The sequence below is a fragment of the Equus asinus genome, chromosome 2 (genome assembly GCF_041296235.1).
Source record: "Equus asinus isolate D_3611 breed Donkey chromosome 2, EquAss-T2T_v2, whole genome shotgun sequence".
NCBI lineage: Eukaryota > Metazoa > Chordata > Mammalia > Perissodactyla > Equidae > Equus > Equus asinus.
This window is the reverse complement of record NC_091791.1, coordinates 176,704,683-176,729,027: the sequence shown is the minus strand read 5'-3', so window position 1 is coordinate 176,729,027 and position 24,345 is coordinate 176,704,683. Positions and strand designations below refer to the sequence as shown.

The 24,345-nt window shown below is 36.3% G+C and overlaps 1 protein-coding gene across 19 annotated transcripts in view; it reads left to right on the top strand.

Annotated features, from left to right (window-relative positions):
- HEATR5A (HEAT repeat containing 5A) overlaps positions 1-24,345 on the top strand; it is a 99,657-nt gene that overhangs the window by 14,876 nt on the left and 60,436 nt on the right. For 16 of the 19 annotated variants that reach the window (XR_011501537.1, XM_070504198.1, XM_044765440.2 and 13 more), the window contains 12 exons: positions 413-613; positions 1,850-2,061; positions 2,926-3,034; positions 5,732-5,881; positions 6,536-6,710; positions 12,310-12,470; positions 13,698-13,953; positions 14,719-14,874; positions 16,198-16,448; positions 19,110-19,221; positions 22,870-23,022; positions 24,006-24,105. Coding sequence is in view for 18 of the 19 variants with exons in the window: in XM_070504198.1 (XP_070360299.1) it covers positions 488-613; positions 1,850-2,061; positions 2,926-3,034; positions 5,732-5,881; positions 6,536-6,710; positions 12,310-12,470; positions 13,698-13,953; positions 14,719-14,874; positions 16,198-16,448; positions 19,110-19,221; positions 22,870-23,022; positions 24,006-24,105 (1,961 nt within the window). In the remaining variant the exon portion in view is untranslated. The remainder of the gene's footprint in view (positions 1-412; positions 614-1,849; positions 2,062-2,925; positions 3,035-5,731; positions 5,882-6,535; positions 6,711-12,309; positions 12,471-13,697; positions 13,954-14,718; positions 14,875-16,197; positions 16,449-19,109; positions 19,222-22,869; positions 23,023-24,005; positions 24,106-24,345) is intronic. The other 3 variants (XM_070504200.1, XM_044765446.2, XM_044765444.2) reach the window with 1 other exon arrangement.

The window sequence follows — 24,345 nt, the reverse complement described above, 5'->3', positions numbered from 1 at the left end:
ACGAGATCTGGATATTTGGTCATTTGTTAATATATACCATGACTCATTTTGGTAAAAGAGTATTTAGACTACAAAGAAAACTGAAAATCTAGCACTTCATAGTCCAGCTTACCTTAAAATTTTCAGTTTGAGTGGAATGTCTCTTCTGTTCAGCAAGTTTTTGTATATAAATGTCAATGATCCTACTCTCTTTTGCCTATCTACTCTCTCAAACGGGTACAGAATACAAGTTGGATTTTGTGTCAGTGTTAGCTAGAGTTTAGTAGTGGGATTTTCCCAGTTTTGCCAGAGAGCCGTTATAAAAGATGTGTACATTTAATTATGCTTTGTGCTCTGATGTGGAAGATTTCTGGCGTTACGATTGCCTGCCTCTTCACTCTCCTTTTAAAATATGTTGTTTTCCTCTTTACAGATTTTTGTTCTTAGGTATCTTGACTGAAGTTTAATGAGAAGAATCGTGACCAGCTAGGAGAATTTTCTGCAAGGCATGGAATTAGCTCATAGCTTGTTGCTGAATGAAGAAGCGTGCAGTCAGCTAGGTGAAGTTCAGAAGGCAGAGTTTCTGTTTGATTGGTTGAGATATTTGGACAAGCTCTTGCTGTCAACCAGCAGGGTGGGTAAAATTGCAAAACTGGGTTTTTTGGGGGGGTTTTTAAAAAAGTGTCAGGTAAGTGTCCTTTGGTTTGCTTTTCTAGTTTTGTCCAGAATAACCTAAATTAGCTTTCAAATACTAGACTGTGTTGAGACTTTATAATTAAATATAGTAATTTTTTGCCCCCTACCAAAACCTGCAGTTTTAATATTACAAGAACTTTATTCTTTTCCAAAAAGCAGAAAGAAATGAGCTTATCTTCTGTCCCTTGTGTACCTCCATATGCATGAAGCCCTGGTGCAGTATAGTGCTAAATAATGTAATCAGAGTTTCACTTATAAAAGCGGAGGGAGATCTGAATTGAAGAGTCTTTGAGTAAACATTCCTTCTTAAAAGCTTATGAAATGAGTACAAAAAAAGAATACCGATCACTCATACCCTTCATCTGCATTCAACAGTTGTTAACATTTTGCCCTGTTTGATTGACAGATTTACTGAGCTGTGTGAGGTGGTACTTCTAAATACTTTTGCCTACATCTAAAGATCAGGACATTCTCCTACATAATAACAATAACATATGTATTACCAAAGTGGTGCTAAGACATTACTCATGGAGACGATTAGAATTTAAGAAAAGACAAAAATCCATGCACTAAATTATCAGATATTTCATTATGGAAGTTTAGGCCTCAGTGAGCAGCTGAATACCGTTACCTTTGTAGTGATATTCTGTACTCCTTTTTCAGAGAGCAGACAAGTAAAATGGAGTAACATTATTGGCTTTTAGATGCATAAGCTTACAAAAATAAAATTGCACTAAACTTAGCAAAAGATCTGAGTGAAACAGGTAACCATTACAAGGTCCGCTCTGGTGAGAGTTATAGGTTGCAGCTTATTTATGCAGATGTGTATGGGACGAGGCTTAATAACTACAAAGCTCTAGTTAAAATACAAATTTGCTCTACCTCTCAAACATAAAGATAGAGAAGAGGTGGAGCCCTTGTCTTTGTGCACAGAGACTCCAATAGATGATGGTCCAGAATTTATTTTTGGGAGATATTAGCAGGGCGGCAAATCATCTATTCGTGTGGTGTGATGACCTTGCCACCAACTTATTTGTAATTTTTAGTGAAAATAATTTTACGTTTTTCCAGAGCCTGTTAGTTAGTTCTTAAATGTATGAAAGAATAATCCTATTAGAGGATTACATGTAATTGTGTTGACTTTGAATTGTCTTTTTGTTCCCTTCCTTTCTAGAGTGTTGTAAGGGAGAGACAGAAGACTCTTGTTGAGCAGCTCTTATCTTTGTTGAACAGCTCCCCAGGGCCTCCTACCCGCAAGCTCCTTGCTAAGAATCTAGGCATTCTTTATAGTATTGGAGACACGTTCTCTGTTTACGAGGCAATCGATAAATGTAATGATCTCATTCGTAGCAAAGATGATTCTCCAAGTTATCTTCCCACTAAACTGTAAGTTAAATGTTGAAACTGAACAGAAAATTTTTATAAAGAACCCAAACTACTTGATAATTATTTTGAAACTGAATACTAATTGTTTTACTCATTTTTTATCTAACTTTTTAAGAAATTTAACATTTTCCCATCTAACATTGACTGAGAAACCGTTCTTTTAAAAAATATTTTAGACATGTTTGAAGTCTAGATTTGGGAATCAGATGTGTTTCACTAAAATTTTGGTAGTTGAGTGTTTAAGAAAAACCTATTCTAAGTTCTTCACGTTTTGGTTGGTCTTTTAGTGTATTAGTTCTTAGTAGTGGAAATTAATAGTAATTATCTTATAGAAAAATGCTAGTGTTCTAAGATCCCAAGAAGAATAGCTTAGTTTCTTTCTTTATAGGATTCAGCTCATTTTATCACCTGTTATTTTAGAGCAGGCAATAAGCCATGTATGGTTCCACATAGTAATTTATAGAAATTTTTATTGATCTAATTTTTAGCTTATAGAAGACTGTATTTTCTCATACAGTTTTCAGACTTCAGACTTGATGAGAACATTATTTTTTTCTTTCAAGTCCATCTTTGATTATCTAATATATGAGGCTGAATTCTGTTACAAATTATTTTGTAAAAAATTTGAGTCTTTGGGCTGAGATTTAATTGAAGATTGGTACATCTTTTAAAAAATTCTTGTTATTGAAAGTGTAATTATTTGATATTCACCTGAGTGTTATGCCTTAGGATTTAACAATGATGTAGATTCTGGGAAATTTATCCTTTAAAAGTAAAATTAGATAGTCTCCATTACCTGTCATAAGATTTTTTTCTTTCTTCTTTTTAAGCCATGACTAATTTTTCATTTAAATGTTGTTTCAGTGCTGCTGTGGTCTGTTTGGGTTCCTTGTACAAGAAGTTGGGTAGAATACTGGGTAACACCTTTAGTGATACAGTGGGGAATATTCTTAAAGCTATGAAGAGTGCAGAGGTAAGTAACTACAAGTTTGACCAAAGAATAAAAAGGTTGTATTTTGTAAGTTTTATGGTTTCTTGAGCCAATAAAAAAGAGCCTTACTGGGGCTGGCCCAATGGTATAGTGGGCACTCCACCTTGATGGCCTGGGTTCGCGGGTTCAGATCCTGGGCATGGACCTACGCAACTCATCAAGCCACGCTGTGGCAGTGGCCTACATACAAAATAGAGGAGGATTGGCATGGATGTTAGCTCAGGGCCAATCTTCCTCACACAAAAAAACAATAAGAGCTTTACCTATGACAAGTATACATAAGGTATGTATATAAATACATCCATAGATGAAGTATTTCTAGGTGACACACATATGTACTTTGTATGTTGAATCTTTATTAGAAAAGCAATAATGCAATAAAATTTCGTGTATTCAGATAAATCCAAATGGGCAAAAGCTAAGGTATTTCTCAGGCTGACCTGTCCCTGTTCCCTCCTCTCACATCCTTTTCCATCTGATACTACTTACTAGTGCCAGAGCAACTGCTTGTCACCAAGGACCCAGATACATAGGAGGTAACTACTGTGTACCCGATGGATGGATTAGTATTGTACCAGCAGCAGAAGGGAGTAAGGAGTGTAATAATCAGGGCAGGAAAGAGCATGGGGATGTCAGTACAACCAGGATCTGGATGACCTTTTAATTGCCAGGGGAGTGTATTCTCAGCTTTAGCCTCGTTGATTTGTTGGCATCACTTCCCACGGTGGAACACCCTTTGTTTTTGTACTCGTTTCTTCACTTGACTTCCAAGATACTGTGATCCTTTGCCAACTTCAGTTTTACCATTCAGTTTTGAAATGAAAGTATTTGTATGTTTGTATATCAAAAATTTTAAATCTATGGTCCTTAATTTTTGTGTGTGTGAGGAAGATTGGTCTTGAGCTAACATCTCTGCCAGTCTTCCTCTATCTTGTATGCGGGATGCTGCCACAGCATGGCTTGATGAGTGGTGTGCGGGTCTGTGCCCTGGATACAAACCCATGAACCCTGGGCCACCAAAGTAGAGTGCTCAAACTTAACCACTGCACCACTGGGGCAGCCCCTCTGATCCCTAATTTTAAAGATAACTCAGCACCTTTAAATGTGAAAATATCACACCAGTTCCTGTTCTTACCTTACTTAGAAAAATAGTCTAGAAAACAGCTCTGAAATAATTTGTAAAAATGCTGGCTTGTTAAACACACACTTTTTTTAAGTGTGCCAAGATAAACCATGGGAAAATTCAACTGTAAAATGTTAAATTTCAAGAGGAATGTAGCTAATTCAAGAACTTAATGGAGAAGTGAGGTCCATAATATAAAACTGATGAGAGAATCTACTCAGCAGATCACTTCTCAGTAGTTTCCTGAAAAGTTGAAGAAGGTGATTCAGGAAAAGAGACTAATTTCTATAAATCTGCTTTTAACTAAAAGCAGGTGTCTGTAAGAACTTTTATTTACTGAGGCATGGCCACTTTAAACTTTTTTCCTCTTAACTCCATTGGATAAGCTATAATACACTTTAGAGCCATGGTTAACAGAAGATTACTCTGTAGGTCTCTGAAATTTTAAAGTTACTGCTGTGTAGTTTATTGCTTCCTTACTTCTTACCTTTATGATTTAGCTGATCAGGTACCATAACATTTCGGAGATATCAATAGGGACTCCCACTTTTGATACACACCCACCAGGGATATACAACATTTGAAACTGGGACAAAAGAAAGAAGTTTCCCATTAGCACCCATTTTATGTCCACCTATAATTACTATTATGCTCCTTTGAACGAAGATAGATTAATAACATTACTGTCAAAATGATACTTGATGTTGATCTTTGTGTTCCTCCAACTTTACTTACCTCAAGTGGCCTTAACTTCTTTGGCTATAGAAATCATGTGGGGCGTTTAGTAAAACGTCAATAATACAATCAACTACTGTTTCTTAAGTGTGCCATGTGCCAGGCACTGTGGTGAATGTTGTACCTACACAGGCTTGTTTACTTCTCACATCAGCTCCATGAGGTTTATCTTATCCTCATGTTATAGATGGAGAAGTAAGTAAGAACAGCTTGAAGTCACAAGCTCTTCAGGGTCAGAGCCGAGATTCAAACCTAGGTCATCTTAAGTCAAAAGCCCAGACTTTTAACTTCTGAGTTAAACTACTTGGACCAATGAATGGTAAAATATTAATAGCTGTAAAATCCATTGAGCATTTACTGTATGTTCTAAGCACTTTATGTGTAGTAGTTCATTTGATCCTCACAACAACCTATGAGATGGGTACTATTAGACATACAGAAACAGATTTGCCCGAGGTCATGTAGCTAGGAGGTGGCAGACCCTGCGCTCTTACCATATTACCTCATCTTATTGCAGCCATTTATTGAATGCTTACCAATGTGCAAGCTTTGTTCTAAGCACTTTCAGTATAATTTCGTTTACTCTTTGCATCAGCCTTGTGCAGTTTGTATTGTGTTGAAATGTAGTATATGTAAATAATACCTTTCAAGTAGTAAACACTTCATAACATAGCAACTATCAATGTTTCTTGATGTCAGAATGGGTTGGTTAGTGTGTACAAAAATCTGAGTGTTTCTCTAATATATGAGAAATTTCAATGCTAAATGCTGTTCTTCGCAGTGATTTTTTTTCTTTAAATTTTTTATTTTCTCTTTGGTAGTCTCAAGGTCGATATGAGATTATGCTGAGTCTGCAAAATATACTGAATGGACTAGGAGCTGCTGCTACATCTTGCCACAGGGATGTTTATAAAGCCGCTAGATCCTGTTTAACAGATAGATCCATGGCTGTTCGTTGTGCTGCTGCAAAGGTAAAATGGTCTAAAAAGCAGATTTGCTAAAAGTTAATATAAAGAAAATTAAATCAGTTTGCCCCCGTGAAAACCCTGTAACAGCTACATGATCTTAGAGCTACATCCTTGGTAATCAGCTGGGACCTATCATTTTAGCATATGAAGCACCTGAGGCCCTGAGAGTTATGAATTTCCCAGGGTTCTTCAAGTAGTTAGCAACACAGTGTTGAAGGATGGGGAGTTCAGGTTTCCAGACGCTTAAGTATTCTTTCCACTCCGTTTTGCTTACTTTCTATAACTGTGTAAACTAAAGTTTATATGTAAGGTTTATGTTGTTTGAAAGTGATTTTTGTTTTTATCATGCCTTCTTAATATAGTTGGTTAGATGGTACAGTAAAATTGTTGGCTTATGTTGGAATTATCCTCATGGTTGCTCATAGCCAACAGATTAATTCTTAAAGACATTTTGGGTCTCCTGCCCCGCTTTGTGGGCACTTTGCTTTATGTAGTGTAATTTTTATGACTTTTAGTTGTCCCTACAGTCATTATTTAGATACTTTGGATTTGTGTATTATTTTTTTTAGACCTTGATAGTTTCTACAAACTTAAATAGATCTGAACCTGACATTTATATTTTATTTTTCATTAATTTCTGTTTTTCCGATTGAATAGTGTCTCCTTGAACTTCAGCATGAGGCCGTCTTTATGTGGACTACAGACCTGGACAGTGTGGCCACACTATGTTTTAAGTCCTTTGAAGGTTCTAATTATGATGTGCGGATTGCAGTTTCAAAGCTACTAGGCACAGTGTTGGCTAAAGCTATAATTTCTAAACGTCTAGGAACAGGTAAATTCATGTAATTATTTTCAGAATGTTTTCTATAATTTTTTCCCAGTTGATTTAAACAAGCAGAGGTGGCATTAATGCTACCCGTTATTACTTTGAAAAAGAGGCGGAATATAAACAATTTTACTTTCTACATATTTACTGTAGGACCCAAGATTTCATTTTGAGACAATTCAGTAAAAATTTGTGGAAAAGAAATAAAGGAACTCTTGAAAAATGATTTTATTCAATCATTGTATTCCTTTGCATTATGGCCTTTGTTTTTAGGAAAAAAGTAAATTGTGATGTGTCATCCAATAAGAGATATAATCTAAATCTTGAGGAGGTTTTTTTTTTGTCGCAGCATGCATCTGGCTGCATACATTTGGCTTGCCATTTCTGGGTTGGTACAAGGGAGGAATGATGTAAATAATTCCAGATGACAGATTTTCAACATTTAATATATTTTAACAGTTTTCTTTGCGTTAGTTTTTATTTCATATTTATACATTTCTAGGCAGTAAGCAAGGATGAGGTATCTTTGAAAACAAGAGAGTTTCGGTTTAATCTACAGTGTATATAAAACGTTGATGAATAATTGAAAACCTGTTTTACCATTTTATCTCCAAAGAATAAACAACCTCATGCAAATAAAAATGTAATTATTCTGTAGAACTTTGCTCCTCAAACATCTACAGACCAGGAGAACTGGCATCACCTGGGAGCTTGTAAGCAATGCAGAAACCCAGGCCCTGCCCAGCTTACTGAGTCAAATTCTCATTTTAACGAGATCCCCAGATAATGAGTGTGCACATTAAAACTTGGGAAGCGTTGCTCTAGACATTGTCCATTGTTAGATCAAGGAGGATTCTGGTTTTTGCCAAATCCAGTGTTTCTCAACCGAAAAAGAGAGAGGACAAGAAATATAGCATATCAGAATCACCTGAGGACACTAACAAACTGTGCAGTCCCCTCTTTCTCCAGTTGAGACCTACAAGTTTAAAAGTTAAAATAAGAAATTTTTATTGTAATTCTTCTAAATCTTATAATTCAAAAAGACTTTCTTTTTTATGGGGGAGAGGGAAGGGGGTGAATGGGAAGAGGAAGAAGCTACAAAAAAATCCAAATTAGGAAAAAAATGTTGTTCAGGGCACTTAAGAGGTTAAATCTTAAGCCACCTAAGAAATTGGAATTAGAAGACATGTTTAATCAGACCCTCTTAAAAATCTGAATTGCCCATTTCTATAAATGTATCATTAGCACCAGCACCCAGTTGCAGTAAAAACAAGCAGAATGTAGAATTGCATAACAAATGTGGATAATATTTAAATTACACTTTCCTGTAATAGCACTAAACTAATGCCAGCATGTTTGTAATCATACTAAGCAAAGTAAAGAATCAGCTTCACCCACTCTAAAACCTTCGGCCTGATCTTTTGTTAGAAATTCTGTCATCTTGTGTCTCTGAGTTCTAGCTTGTGTTATAATTGAGTTAGTTTCATACAACTGAAAAATGATCTAGACGTCATAATAGGGTTCTTTTTAGCAACATAGTGCTTAATAATTTGGAAAGCAGGGGCCGGCCCTGTGGCACAGCAGTAAAGTTCGCATGTTCCGCTTCTCGGCGGCCCAGGGTTCGCCAGTTCGGATCCCAGGTGTGGTCATGGCACCGCTTGGCACGCCATGCTCTGGTAGGCGTCCCACGTATAAAGTGGAGGAAGATGGGCATGGATATTAGCTCAGGGCCAGTCTTCCTCAGCAAAATGAGGAGGATTGGCAGTAGTTAGCTCAGGGCTAATCTTCCTCAAAAATAATAATAATAATAATAAATTTGGAGAGCAAATGCAGTGGAGGTTTGTACACTCAGCCACAATATGCAAAGATTTTGAGGTAAGGAACTGAAATGATTTTTGTAGTAAAACTAACAGGCTTCAAGTAGATGCTATGTCATACCAAGGCACTTAAAAAGCAGGGATTGAGTATGACATTTATCTAACATGAGATAAGTTGTCAGGGATTTATGTAATCTTTTAAAATTACTTCCTAACCACAAACCTCGAGGAGGTCCTTAACAGTGGCTGGCAGTCATACTGTGTTTCCCTGGTCCGTTCCTCTCCCACTTTCCTAGTTGATGATTTTATACCTTCTTCTCACCTTAGACCCTTTTCCCCATCTTCCTTTCATGTGATGGGCTATCTTCCGTAGGCTCCCTTACCACATCTGCCCACCTATCAGCATCTGTACCTATATGCTCTGACTTTCCCACTATTACTAATGAATTGTCCCATCTCCTATTAAAGCCATACTGTCAGTGCCTATTAGAGCTCATCCTCTCACCTGCTCAAGGAGTTGCCCTAGGAAGTCTCCTGTCTATTACATTAATTTTTCCCTCTCTATTGGATTATTCCTACAAAAGCATGCCTTTGTTTCTCCCATCTTTAAAAAGAAAAATCTTCTTTTATCTTCCCCAGCCAGCTGGAGCTCTGTTTCTCTTCTTTCCTTTGCAGCAAACTTCCTCAGGAGAGTTCTTGATACTCATTGTCTTCAATTCCTCTCCTGCCATTTCTTTCAAACCCACTTGAATTAGGATTTTTCCCCAAAACTGTTTTTGTTGAGGTTACCAATGACCTCCACGTTCGTTCATTCATTCATTGAATAAACAAATATTTACTGAGTGTTTATACCGGGGCAGGATCTGTTTTGACCATGTGGGATCTGTTATTGAACAATACACATAAAAGCCCCTGTTCTTTTGGAACTTATGTTCTAATAGTTAGCCTCACTAAAGCCAGTGGGCAGTTCTCAGTTGTTCTACTTGACTTTCAGCAACATTTAACTCAGTTGGTCCTCATGGTTGTCTTTTTTCACTTGCCTTTTAGGACCTCGTGCTCACTTGATTTTCCTTCCTCCTTTCTAGAAATACCTGTTCAGTCTTCTTTTATGATTCCTTGTCTTCTCATAGAAGAGGCCCATTGCCTACGTGTGTTCACTCTCTTGGTGATCTTATCCAGTCACATGGCTTACATACCATCTATATATCAGGGATTCCTGGATCTATATGTTTAGCCCAGACTTCTCTCTTGGATGCCAGACTCTCATATCCAGCTGCCCTTTTGACATCTGTGTTTGGATGTCTATTTGATGTTTCAAATTAACTTGTCCTAAAGTGAACGCTTGCTCTCCCCTCCCCCATATATACGCACACCTGCTCTGCTTGCAGTCTTGCTAATCTAAGTTGATGACAACTCTATCCTTTCAGGTGTTCAAACCAAAATTTGTCAAGTTACCCTTGACTCTTTTCTCTCACACTCAATAACTATTCTACTTGACAATCTTAAAATATATCCAGAGTCGGGACTCCTTGGAGAAGTGGCTAATTATGGGATGGGGGCAGGGAAAGTCTGAAGATGAGCCTGGAACATCGAGTTGTGCCAAAAGTAAGGAGCTTCCACTGGCCAGCTTTATGAACACACTTCCACTGGTCAAATCCGGGATATTATTGGAGTCAAAATTAATAATGACAGAAATGGATTATAACCTGTTAATTAAAAAAGGAATCTATGAGTACATACTGAAAATAAATAAATAAAGGAGATGGGAGAGCTCTTTTTTACAGTGGAATTCCAACTGATAAATGTAGAAGGAATGATTGTTAGATAATGACCTCTGTTGCAGTCCTTATAGTACATAATTTCTACAGGTAGGAATCCTCAGTGCATTCTTGGATGAAGGTTTGATGGGTTCCAGGACATTTATGCTGTCTTAAAGTATCACCACACAGGTTGCATAGTAATTACAAAGGGAAAAATTAGATTTTACAGTGAACAAACCTGGCAGCCACTTTATTCAGGTGTTCAAAGGTAATATCACCTATGAAGGAACAGACTGACACCATGCCTCATGGTGCTTTTTGATGTCATTTATTGAGAAGGCTTACAGCATTGTTTAGATAGTTCTTCTGCCAGAAATTCTGAGGAGATACTAGACAAACTCAAATTGTGGGCTATTCTATAAAACAACTAGCCCTACACATATTCTTCAAAAATGAAAAAGTGGTAAGGAACCTGGTAAGTCCAGGTGAAGGATATATGGGAGTTTATTATTCTTGCAGGTTTTTTGTAATTTTGAAATTTTTTCTAATAAAAATCTTAAAAATACATATGTACATATATCCAGATTCCACTCCATTGCAACCACCTTGATCTAAGCCACTGTCATCTCTTTCTTGAATTACTAAATTGCTCCTAATGGGTTTCCCTACTTCTTCCCCTTTGCCTCCTTCTGCAGTCTTCTCTCAGCACAGCAGCATAGTGACAGGTATCACTCCTCTGCTCTAGTTCCTGCACTGTCCCTCACTTCACTCACATCCTTATAGTGATCTACAAGGTCCTAAGTCTTCTGCTCTCTCCCATCCTTCCACTCTGGCCTGTCTCCTCCTAGCCCCCTCCAGTGCTCTGTCAACATAGCTCTGCTTTAACTCACTGGGCATCATATGCCTCCTCAGGGCCGCTTTACTCCAGCTATTTCCTCTGCCTAGAACACTTTTTCTCCAGATAGACGCATGCCTAATTCCCTCAAACCGTGTTTATGTGTTCCGCTTGTCTGAATCCTACCCTGGTGACCCTATTTAAAATCACAAGCACCACTTCCCCCCACCCCCAGTATTCCTGACCTGCTCTATTTTTTGCATGTCTTTTAATCACTGTGTAATGTACTATATATTCAGGCATTTGTTATGTTTATTGTTGTCTCTCTTTCCTAGAATTTATCATCCACGAGGGCATGAATTTTGTATTATTCACTAAAGTGTCTGTCCCAAATGCAGCTGTAGGTTTTCATTTGTTTCAGATGGTTATCTCCATCTTAGTTTTGATTGGCAGGAGTTTATTTCTCCACTGTGTATGACTTTAGTCATTAATGAGCTTGTGACCATTTTTCAAAAGAATGAAAGGGAGAAAATGGGTTCTTTTTTTAAAAGGAGATATTATCCGCTAGCCATTCACGGGGAGAAACTCAGCTGTATCAAACTGAAGACAAACTTAAACATTCTGCCCTAACTTAATGTCTTAATTATTGTAGCCTGAGGGCCGACTGGGCAATTTGGGTAATGGTTGCCTTCGATTTCTTCAGAGACCGAAGTTATAACAAAAGTTGCAGTTGAGAATTTTAAAAGTAGGACACGGTGGCTACTTTATATAAGCTTCATTAAGAGTTGTAGAGCATTTGGAAGAATAGAATTATGATTTTGGCATTTTTAATATTTCAAAAGAATCTTCGAAGCAATGTGTAGCATTTTCATTCATGGAGAGCGAGGGCAGTTTATTTATGTTTTCCATTGTTTGGAAGGCTGTTAGGCTTTTAACTTCTTTGAGGAAAAGAGAACAGTAGGGCAAAATCTGAAAGTGGCACAGACTCTTAAGATATCGTTGACATGGTACTTCAGGGTCTGCTGTGATTTGACCTTTGAACCCTTGTGTCACTGTGTATTAATGTGTGTAATGTCCTGTAAATTTTGCGTTTTGTTTGGATTTTTAGTTTATTGTTTTTATTAACGTGCTGATGGAGATCATTAAAATTTAGTCTGTGAAATACGAATCACGTGTTTTGTTCTTTGTTGTAGCAGCCTCACGTCAGAGCATTCGCAGAGTATCTCTGGAGGAAGTTCTGGAATTACTAGGAACAGGGTTTCTACGTGGGAGTTCAGGATTTCTTCGAGCCAGTGGAGATATGCTGAAAGGAACCAGTTCAGTCAGTAGGGATGTTCGAGTTGGAGTTACTCAGGTTAGAATCACAGATCAGTGTCCAAACATAGTTCTCACTGGCCTGTAAGGACAGTGTTGGTGTCTGACTCCAGGCAGAAGTGATACCACGCAAGGTCATCACTTATGCCCTCACTTATGCCCTCATACTTATAAATAGATACAGTGAGATCAGAATGCTTGTTAAAAACTGGATTACAAGTAAGAGAACCTTATTTACAAACAAACCAATTAAATAGGCTGTTATCCACAATTTGGGAGATTTTTGTTTATTTCGTTTGAAACACAAATATTTTATTATTTATTTCTAGGCCTTATGCCTTCATGGGTCTTGTGGTTTAACATGTTTTCCATTGTGTTAATGTGTGCTTATACAGTTTGAATTTAAACTATTAGGTACATATTATTTAGCATGGGCAGTATCGTACTTCCATTGTATATGGTTTCAACCCCTAAGTAAAGATTACAGCATGTAATCTACTTAAGTGCTTAAATTCTTCATCCTAAACAAAATATAAAAACCTAAAACCATAGGAAAATCGTCTTAGAATGAAACAACAAAGAGGTCTCTGAATTATCTTGTTTTCTAAATGCCATTATAGTTCAAAGCAAATGTATTTTTTCACATTCACGTGTCCTCATTGTTTTATACTGTGTGATATTAGACTTCATGAAAATGTAAGGTGTCCAAATATAATTGCAAACTGTGTTTCTAAAAAAGAGATTACGTAAGAAAACTACTGTCTTTGTATCTCTAGAGTAAGACAAACTCTTAACATTCATGAAAATAAAAAGCAGTGATTCATCACTATAAATTCCTTTCAGGTTTCTAGAACTAAATTCCCTTAGAATTATAGTGTTGGAACATAGTTAATTCTTACAATGTGTTCATATGTTAGATTCGTTTTTTCTTGTTCAGAATGTTAAAAAGCTTGAATCTTTTGTTTAGAGAATTCACAAACACATTTTACATATTAGCTGGCTAGGCTGACTGTCCTGAATCTTTGCACAGTCTGACCAAACAAAATAAAACAGACAGCATAAGTGAAATCTCAGTTGAAAGACTGCGTACTTCAATTTTGGCTTAACAAACAAAAAAGTAGTAATGCATTTCTATAGCTAAAGTGGCTATAAGTGAGGACAGACTAAAAAGAAATGTTAATAAAGTCTGCATATTTTGTGGAAGAGAATACATTAATATAGAATTGAAACTATTTCATTTTGAAGATAAAACTCCTTTCTTTTTTAGGCTTACGTGGTATTTGTTTCAACACTAGGAGGAGCATGGCTAGAGAAAAATTTTGCTGCCTTTCTTTCTCATGTCCTAAGCCTTGTGTCACAGTCGCACCCTAAAGCCAACCAAACTCAGATTGATGCTGTCTGTGGTCGCCGGTGTGTTTCATTTATCCTTCGAGCTACTATAGGAGGCCTTCTTGGAGAAAAGGCTCAAATTGCTGCTGCCAAGGATATTTGCCAGGCTATCTGGAAGTTAAAGAAAGTTGTGGGTATGGATCTACTCAGACAGTCTGTTTCAATGGTGCTAAAGGAATTGTCCCTTTGGAAAAGCTAGACTGGTATATTACTATATTTAATACAAAAACCACTTTTATAATAGTTGTTTCAGAGTAGTCAATATACAGATGGGACATAAATTATCTAACTTGGTAAGAGCTGTCATATATATGTACAGATCTTGAAGGATGGTGATAGTGGTTCGTCAGAATTCATGATCTTCCTATAGAAGTTGAATACATTGTTTTTTTAAAAACTTGGAGCCAGCCCCGTGGCCAAGTGGTTAAGTTCACGCGCTCTGCTTTGGCGGCCCACGGTTTCGCCAGTTTGAATCCTGGGCACAGACATGGCACCACTCATCAAGCCATGCTGAGGCGGCATCCCACATGCCACAAATCTTTTAAAAAAAGCGAAACAGTTCATCTCAGTTCCTGTACTGTTTTAAATCCACTCTGCTTATTTTGTGTATCAGTAAAACTGGAACATTCTTTAGTTTTCCCTTTCATTGCCTTTTCACTTGCTAAAAGAGTAATAAGGGATTTGTGGTCAGGTTGCTTGAACTAAATCTGTTATATTCAGTTCTTTCTCTATTGATGCCAGTCTGCATTTTAGTATTTCAGTTACTGCCTTAAGGATTTCATATAGATCAAGTGGAGGTATTAATTTTTGCCTTTATGCTTTTCTGCTCCTAACACCCACCCCTTGTAATACATTTTACTAAAACAGTGACTCTTAGTTCGTTCTCACACCTCTATCAGATGCTGTGATGAGTGACGGTAATTTGGAAACCCGGCTTGGCTCCGCAGATGTAGCAGCCGGCCAGCATATGCTGGTGTGTGCTTTACAAGAACTTGGAAATCTCATACACAGTCTCGGTACCACAGCTGCGCCTTTGCTGCAGGATTCAAGTGCAGGTATCTATTATTTGTGACCCATCTGAGTACCTTGTAATTTTATTTTTACTCTAGACACCTTTTTTTCAACAGGAAATCTCCCTCATGTAGTTCATTTGTTATAGATTCCACTGTACATTTATTAGAGATGTTTTATGAAATATATATGATCAAGATTATTAAAAATATGTATATATTTGAGTTTTTTTGCTTTCGTAATTAAAAGTTGTCTCTGAGTCTCCTCCTGTTCCCCTTCCTGAGATAGTTAAGTTAATATGGAGAAACAGAGAAGTAAACCTAAACTCATTTCTCTCTTTGAACAGTGTTTAATCACGTTGAGAGATAATTCACATACCATAAAATTCACCCTTTTAATGTATACAGTTGGGTGGTTTTGGTATATTCACAGAGTTGTACAACCACCACCACTGTTTAATTCCAGAATGTTTTCATCACCCCAAGATGTCCTGGACCCAGTAGCAGTCGCTACCTCTTTCGCCTTCTCACCCCCTGAGAGCTACTAATCTACTTTCTGTCTCTATGGACTTAACCTATTGTGGACATTTCATGTAAATGTAATACAGTATGTGCTCTTTTGTGGCTGGCGTCTTTTACTTAATCACTTTTAAAAATCGTTTTTAGTGGTTTTTGTCCTTTAATGTGATATACATTTTCTGCTGATTGAAGCTTTGCATTATATTTTGTTTGCAAGCTCTTTATCCTAGGATGTATATTATTTCAGGGGCAGTGGACATGAACTATTAACATGTTTTGATTGAATTATAGCAAATGTAACTTTTATTCTTTCTGGTAGTGCTACACCACTGTCTTCATAATTGGTTAGTAGCCGACTGAGGACCTAGCCTCAATTTTGTTCTCAGATAATATCAGTTTTGTTCTTAGATAATATCAATATGGTAGATAGGAAGTATACTAATTATGTAGATTAATGCCCCAGAAGGGATTAAAAAGAAGGAGAATGAGCATGGTATGATGTTTCTTCTCAAGGTGTGTTTGTTATTTATTGATAATTTTTAATTGCTAGTATCAAATGAATAATGATCTCAAAGTAAGCAGAACCTTGGCTTATTTAGGAAATAAAATTTTTCTTTTATGTACTGACTTAATTTAAGCCAGTTTTCATGAGCTATATTAGTAGAACTAATTTTTGGATGCAAAGAATTATTTATGATTAAGTATCCCTTATTTTTTCTATTTTGATTTGGCTTTTGATAAAGATAATATATTTTATATCCATGTGGCTGCTTAATTGTTCTGACTGTTTTATTGCTAAGTGAGTTTTGTCTGTGGAGCTGTCATCATGTGTTTTTTCTGTCCTCCCAGGCATTCTTGACAGTGTCATTTCAGTTAGCACTCATCCTAGCGTCTCTGTGCGACTGGCAGCAGCTTGGTGTTTACGCTGCGTTGCTGTGGCGTTACCTTCTTACCTAACGCCCCTCTTACACCGTTGCCTGGAGCGGCTTACTGTACTTAAGTCTTCACCTGAAGCAGTGACTGGCTTTAGTTTTGCTGTGGCAGCTTTGTTGGGAGCAGTGAAACATTGTCCTTTAGGAATTCCTCACGGAAAGGGCAAGGTAATGATTTCATTCTCCACCTGTATGATAATGATGTTTCAGGTTTTTCCCAGAAATGTTATCTTCCTGTGTATCATCCCATCACAGCCATGCAGGGCAAATTTCTGAGCCATCACGTGTTCTACTTAAGTGTTAAATGTAAGCATAACTTTTGTAGAAAACGAAGGGATAGTTAAAGATGTTTGATCTACACTTAAACAGGAGTGCGTTCTATTAGAAGTATCTCCATTTAGTAACAAAATTTGTTCCTGAAGGCTTTATTTTGCCATATATTTAGTTCTGCCGTAGAAGCGCATTTAAAATTGCATGGCGAAGACAAAAGAGAGCTGCAAAAGAAATTGTAAACTTCATTTAATAATTTTATAATTAGTGGTATTGTTGCTATTTTGAAATTAGTTTACATATAGTAAACTTTAAAGTTTACTTTAAAGATAGATAATGAATGTTCTTAGGAACCAAGATTTTCCGCATAAAAAATAAAGCTACAGCTGTACAATCAAGAAAGTTAAGTAAAATCCTCATTAAGTATGTTAAATTTGGATCGAAAGTATCACTATGAACTTATAATTTTGTTTTTTAAAAAATACTTAACATCCTCAGTCTGTCCAGTGAGAAGACATAAAGCATTGAGAACCCGCTAGCAGGGAAAATCCCTAGTGCCCGGATTATGTTTCTAAATACCATTGCAACCAAAAAGGAATCAGCACTCCACGGAGGAGTGGCTGGTTCCAGGTCTGGGGCAGGAAATGCACAATATAAGCCTGAAATATCTTGTCATGCCGGAAAGCAAGGAAGTCATCAAAGACTACTGTGTTCATTTTAGAAGGATACAGGGGGTAACTTAAGGGACTCCCACTGACCACAGATGGGATAATGTGTGCATCGGAAAAAGTAATGACAACAGTGGATTGAAAAACAATAAACATATAAAACCTCATGAGCTCATACTGACACTAAAAAAAGTCTACCAAAAATTGCATTGCTGCCCAAAAATAGGGTTTTCTGGATAAATTTAGTGCTTTTGAATGTAGCACTTTCAAATAGATAAATGATACAGAACCTAGTAAGTAAATAACCCAGTTGTAATGTACAAAGAATTTTGAAGAGAACTAAAGAATTTTTTTAATGAAGTATGACAGAATAGGCAAAACATGGTGTGGGAATTTTGGTTCTTTTTGAATAGCTAGGAATTGCAAATTGTCGGAATATTGTTTGACAATGAAAGCCCTCATAACCTGGACCTCACACACGATAGGTATTTTTTCAAAAATAAATCACCAGGGGGCTGGCCCAGTGGTACATCGGTTAAGTTCACACCTGCTTTGACAGCCCATTGTTCACTGGTTTGGATCCCGGGTGTGGACCTATGCACCGCTTGTCAAGTCATGCTTTGGCAGGCATCCTACATATAAAAAGTAAAGGAAGATGGGCACGGATGTTAGCTCAGGGCCAGTCTTCCTCAGCAAAAAGAGGAGGATTGGTGGCAAATGTTAGCTCAGAGCTAATCTTCCTCCAAAAATAAATAAATAAGTAAATCACCATTGTTCCTTTCTTTCTCATTGTCACTCCTATGTCATTATTAATGAGTATTATAGTATATTCTCCACAGTTTAGGCTTTGCAAAAAAACATACCATTACTTCAAAAGTTCTAAAACTATTTTGAGTATTGCCAACACCATTTGAATAAGGTGACTGACAACTTCAGGAGAAGATATTATTCATTTGAATTTATTACTTTAGTTATATTATAAACTAATACTTCACATCTTGCTAAGCAAAGAATTGCCATTGCATGTATTAAATTTCATATTCTCAGATCTTATTAGTTAGGCACACAGGACTGGTTTGTTTGTCCTCACTCTTGGAGTATTATCCGTTGACTGTATAGGCTGCAAGTAGTCCTCAGTAGTAAGTTGATTGATTGTTTTAAAATACGCTGGCCTTCCTCTTTAGCAAATTTATATGCCAACTCATAATACTTGCTGCTTTTCTGCGGGTGATTGGTAACTGAGATGTTTTCTCAGGCGTATTAATGCCTCGTGGCCTTTGTACTGTATAAGCATGCATTATCCATAAATGTGAAATACCTGGTTTTTCCTCTCGTTTTATAATACTGCCTGTTTCATAGACTTTTAAAATATAACATTGTAGTAAATCCCACTCTACTGTGAAACTTGCTTCAATGTGGGACTATTTTGAGTACTTTTAACCTCTCTAATACACTGCCTCTGAAAAGACTGTTGTCAGCTACTCAGGTATCAAAGTGGTATGCAAAATTTTAAAAAGGGAGATTCCTGTAATGAAACTTTCTCTAGTAATTACACATCTCAGATAGTTGCTTAAAACTAAAAATAAATTCAAATTCTATACAGCTAAACTTGAATAGTCATGCAATGTTGTCTCGTATGTTCTACAAAGAATTATAGGGTTGCTGTGTACAACCCAATATGCCAGTATTTAACCTTGAAAACTTACTTCTTTTATAGTATCCTGTATGACGTTGTCCTATGCTATAGTCTACAAGAATAACAGTCCTTTATCACTTACATTTATTATATGAGAGTTAATTTTTCAAGAGATTATTGTTAGTTCCTGTCATTTGTCCAATAACCTATAAACTGATATTCTTCTTTTTGCCTTATTCTTCTGTACATAAATAGATTATTATGACATTAGCAGAGGATTTACTGTGTTCTGCTGCTCAAAACAGCCGCCTTTCAGCTCAGCGCACACAAGCTGGATGGTTGTTGATTGCTGCTCTGATGACATTAGGTAACAACAGTCTTGTGGAAGGTTTACATAACTGTGAACTACTTTGTGTTTTCTGAATGTAAAATATAGTAATGTGTGATTTGACAAGACTAACTTTTAATGTGTACCAGAATTTAAGTATCCACCAAACATTTTTCTTCTAGCAGTTACCTTAGGAAGCCATATACTTACTCCATTCTTCAAAATATTTTCAAGTCTCCTTATTTGAAATTCTCTTCAAGATCAGTTTATGAGCCTTAAGTAGAATAAGCTAATTTGATCATCTTTCAGGCTTAACTCTGAATGACTATGACTTTTAAAAAAATCGTTCACATCCATCTTGAGAAAAAAAAATTTTCCACAGTATAAGGATAGGCAAGAGAAATAGCCTGTGAGTCCAATTCTGTAATTGTTCTGAAAATTGATGGTGCCAATAAGGTAGTCACATTGAAGGGGATAGGGCTCATTTAAATTATATTTATTAAAAATCGGTAATTATTTACATCCTCTAACTTCGAAACTCAATTTTACTACTTTATTAAAGCTATATTTTGCTTTAAGTCTCTATTTTATAGTCATGATTTTATTGTAGGATATAAAACTGAGTGGATTTGACCAATAAATCATTTTGACACTTCTGAAGTACTCTGATCTAAAAGGAACTTAAAATAAGCAATCATAAATGAAGAACCACTTTAAGTAATGTTCTTGAGATGATTAAAGAGATTTATTGGACTAAATCAGAATTCAGCCTATGAGCCAAATTTGGCTTGCCACCTGTTTTATACAGCCTGTCAGCTAAGAATGGTTTTTATATTTTTAATGATTAAAAATATATATATTGTGTGATACATGAAAATTATATGTTTTCAGTGTCCATAAATAAAGTTTTATTAGAGCACAACCACAGTCATTCATTTACATATTGTCTGTGGCCGTTAAGCACTACAGTGGCAGAATCAAGTAATTAATTGCAATAGAGACTGTATAGCTTTTGAAGCCAAAAATGTTTACTGTCTGACCCTTTACAGAAAGTGTTTGTTGGCCCCTGGCATAGATCATCATTTCACAATATGATAGGGATAATGTGGTCAAGCTTTATTTGCCTTTGGTTTCCTGCCTGCCATATTGACCATCTTGGTTAATTAAAGGGGAAAATATACTCCTTAATAAATGCAATATTTTAGTGAACAAAACCTTCAAAACAAGGTAATTCCATCGGAAGAAGACTACAAGAGATCCTTCTCCTTTAAAAAGAAAAAAAAGATGATTTCATCATATTTTATTATATATTCATAACCAACATACAGAAAGGGTTAAAATTTTTAATTGTTCTGTTGTTTTCTCTGGCTTTATTCTGTTTTCATATGCATTATTGTTTTCTTTTTATTATCAATTTTTAGAATGTGTTGCTAGTTTCCTAGCAACTTGCAAAGGGAATCAGTGAAGCTGGTGCTCTTAAGTATCATCATGAGCTCATAGATTTTTATATATTGATGTATTTCAGTTCATTGCAGGCGTATTCCTTTTGATCCTCAAATTGTCTCATCTTTAGTCAGTGGGAGCCCCTTCAAGCTGGGCCATGTGTCCTTTTAACATGAACCTAGTGTTCTTTGATATCATGTTTGTTTTGGGGGTGACAAAATCTCCCAACGTTTACGTTTCCAGCTTGCAACCAGTCATTTCTCCAAAGAGCTCTTATTCTTCTTTTGGAAAATGGTATTTAGATAACTATCTCAGTGCTTTGTTAATTTTTACCTTGCAGTTTGAACACCTCTTTTGCATTTTCAGCATTTACTTCACCATTTACAATTTCCGTTATTTTTAATATATTCACTATTCTGAACTAATGTAAACTCAAATAAACCACATTCAAGTCCATTCTTCAAATGTGAACTACAACATTTTTTAACCTTTTTCTGCTACACTTCTCAGTTTATCTGATGCCACATAAAACAACTTCGATTCACCTATACATACATGTCTTACAGATCTGTGGTGGCTCATAAAGTGTGTGTGGTTTCTGTTTGATACAGTATTCTTGATGTGAATAAACTTACTCTTGTTTATAACTTTGTAATTACTATAAACTCATTTTTATTGGTTGATATATGTCTCTGAAATGACATTATCTTGATACCTCTCTAAGAAGGAGATGCTACACTGTTTACTGTTGAGTCAGCTGTCTTAAGGATATAATAGTAAATATTTATGAAACTTTTGTCAACTATGGGTATTCCCACTGACTCCACAATTTTGTTTTTTAGGTGTCTGCTAAATTTTACTTTCAGAATTTTCTTTATTACCATAGCCCATTGTATATGAGCGTGCTTGTGCACACGTGCATACAGTCACACACAAACTTCTTACAATCACTTATTCTCAGTTGCCTTGCTCCGACTTCTTTATTTCATTCCAATTCTAGGAGTTTAAGAAAGTAGTGAGCAAAGAGTGTTGAATCCGGTTTGTGTTGCTGTAAGGATTAGCATATAGCCTCTCCCTAAAAAGCAAGTCAGAGGAAAAATGGAGAAATTATATTATATTTTAATCTACTAAATTGCATGTGTAGAAAAAAAGATTGGCTTGCCATTGCCTTTTCATTTTGCCATTAGGCTCATCTCTTCATATGCAAATAAGGCAATTTTTGAATGATAATTGTATGTCAGACATATAAATGCTTATCATAAGTCAAACACTGTTCTAAATGCAGACTCATGTAAGCCTCAGAAAGTGTCTGATTGGGTAAATACTATTATTATCCCCATTTATAGATGAAGAAGTTGAGGCACAAAAAGGTTTAATAACTTATCCAAGTTTACACAGCTGGTAAGTGAATGGAACCAGGATGTTAACCTAGGGCTCTCCTTCCGGAACCCAGTGCTGTTCTCTGCTATGCTGCCCATCCTGCAGTAGAAAAACATCAGTCTGCAGAACATGGAATAAGAAGTGAGGAGTATTTATAGCAGAATTTTCAGGAAACCGCAGAATATTAAAGAAAATCACTGGGGAGAAAAGCTGTGGGTTTTGCTTTTTATACTTCTAGTTTTTCTATTTTCTTAACATAATGCTATCAAAATGCTATCATTTTACATTGTCTTTCACTACTGGGCTTTTGTATTCATGATCCCTGGGTTCATAAATGTCATTCCTTTGAAATCTTAAAAAAAATTTTCAGTCGGCTGTATCATACCCGATTTTTGGCCCAGAACAAGTTGCTATAAAAAATTAGCATTACTCTCAGGATACAGTGTTGTTTGTTTCCAAAACAGGAGTACCTTGCATTTTTGTGGTGCATTACAGTTTCTCAGACTACTTTAAAGTGTGCTTTATCATTTGGATCTGACAAACCCTTGGAGACAAGCAGTGCCAGTAGTATTAGCTTCATTTTATAGATAAAAGGAACTGAATCTCAAAGAGGCCACAGCAATAGTGGAAGAGCTGACGCTGGAGCCCGGACTTCAGTGTTACTTCTTGTTTTTCCTCTGTATACTCCAGTGCCTTCATTCGTTCAGTAGTACATTTGTTGGAACCAGAAGGTAAGAAAAGGAACGAAGTATTGAAGTAGTAGATTAAAATGTTTATTTTAATAGGGAAGTTCCTGCTTATTAATAGTTCTAAAGAGTAATCATTTGGGGATCTATAACAAGTGACAAGTTGAATAAATTACAGGTCCTGCGGTTGTCAGCCATCACCTTGCTCGAGTTCTGATGTTGTGGAAGTGTGTCTTTCCAGTGTCTCCTAAAGATCTGGAAACAGAAAAGAGCCGAGGAGATTCGTTTACATGGCAGGTAACCTTGGAAGGACGAGCTGGTGCTCTCTGTGGTAGGTTGAGTTTAGTCTTTTTCTCCCTTTCCTTTGGCTTTTCCAACTCTTTAACTTTACACTGCTTGTATGTTTTGTCTAATTTAAGGGGGAGAAAATCTGCTTGTGGTGGTTTTTGTCATTGATTATAATTGATTAGTTGGTGATTATAATAGAAGTGTGATGTAATAAACCAAATTTAAGAGTTCTAATCCTTAGGATAATGCATGTTTTATTAGATGTAATCCAGTTGAGAAATATCAAGATTGCTTTGTCCTAAGTAGGTATTCATTCCTCTTTTCAGAAATCCTAGGAGTGGATTTAATCAGCATTGACTAAGCGTGTTTCTTTTAGGCTTTTGGTGTATGAAAGTTGTACCCTTCCCCAATATATAGACCATTAACGTTAGTATCCACCATGAGAATTTGAACTAAGGATGGGTGAGATCCCTGAAAAGACATGGAAGCACTGATTTTGGTTTCATTTATTCATAGCATTTTTACTCTTAAAGAAGAAAAACTATTTTGAAATTAATCTTGAAACTCAGTCTAACTTCTCATATATTCTTTTATTCTGCATATGAAATAACTCCTTATAAAAACTTCTGTGTTTCAGGTAACATCTATAAAAACCTAACATGCTGGCTCAAAAGTCAGCATGAGTCCTCAGAACCAGTGTAGAACTGGCAGACTTGAGGGTCTAAGATAATTTATTCTTCTGCTTCTGAGCTCCAGGGCTGAGTTAGATCCCAGGACAGCAACATTTTGTTACCTTGGTTGTTGGTCTCTTTTAGTAATTCTTGGAAGTTTGGGTTTTTTTTTTATCTTTGTAGATTAGAGATAGAAGACACTAGCTTCTTCTTTATACTGGAGTTTCAAGAATTTTTTTTATTTTCAGCACATTTCTTTATTTCTGTGATAAAAATGCAAATGCTGTGCCATAATTGAATACCTTTTTCATGGTTCATTACACTCCATCAAATAAAAGTCTGTTCTCTTTTTCAGCTGTCAAGAGCTTTGTTTCCCACTGTGGTGATCTCCTTACTGAGGAAGTGCTTCAGCGTCTCCTTCCGCCTCTTCCGTGTGCTGTGGATTTGCTAACTCAGTAAGGATCTGTTATTTAGATTTGATAACATTGTTTGAAATAGCAATCAGTTACCCTCTGATTATGTAACATTTTAAGTACGTGAATAAGGCCAAGTTCCTATGGTTGGTGAATAATTTTCCTCTTGCAGAGGAAGGCAAACATTTAGTTATGTGATTTTTTTTTTTTTAGGCTAGGATCTTGAAAGAAAAATACATATTAAAAGGGAAGGAAAGTTACTTCGATAATGTATCTTCTATA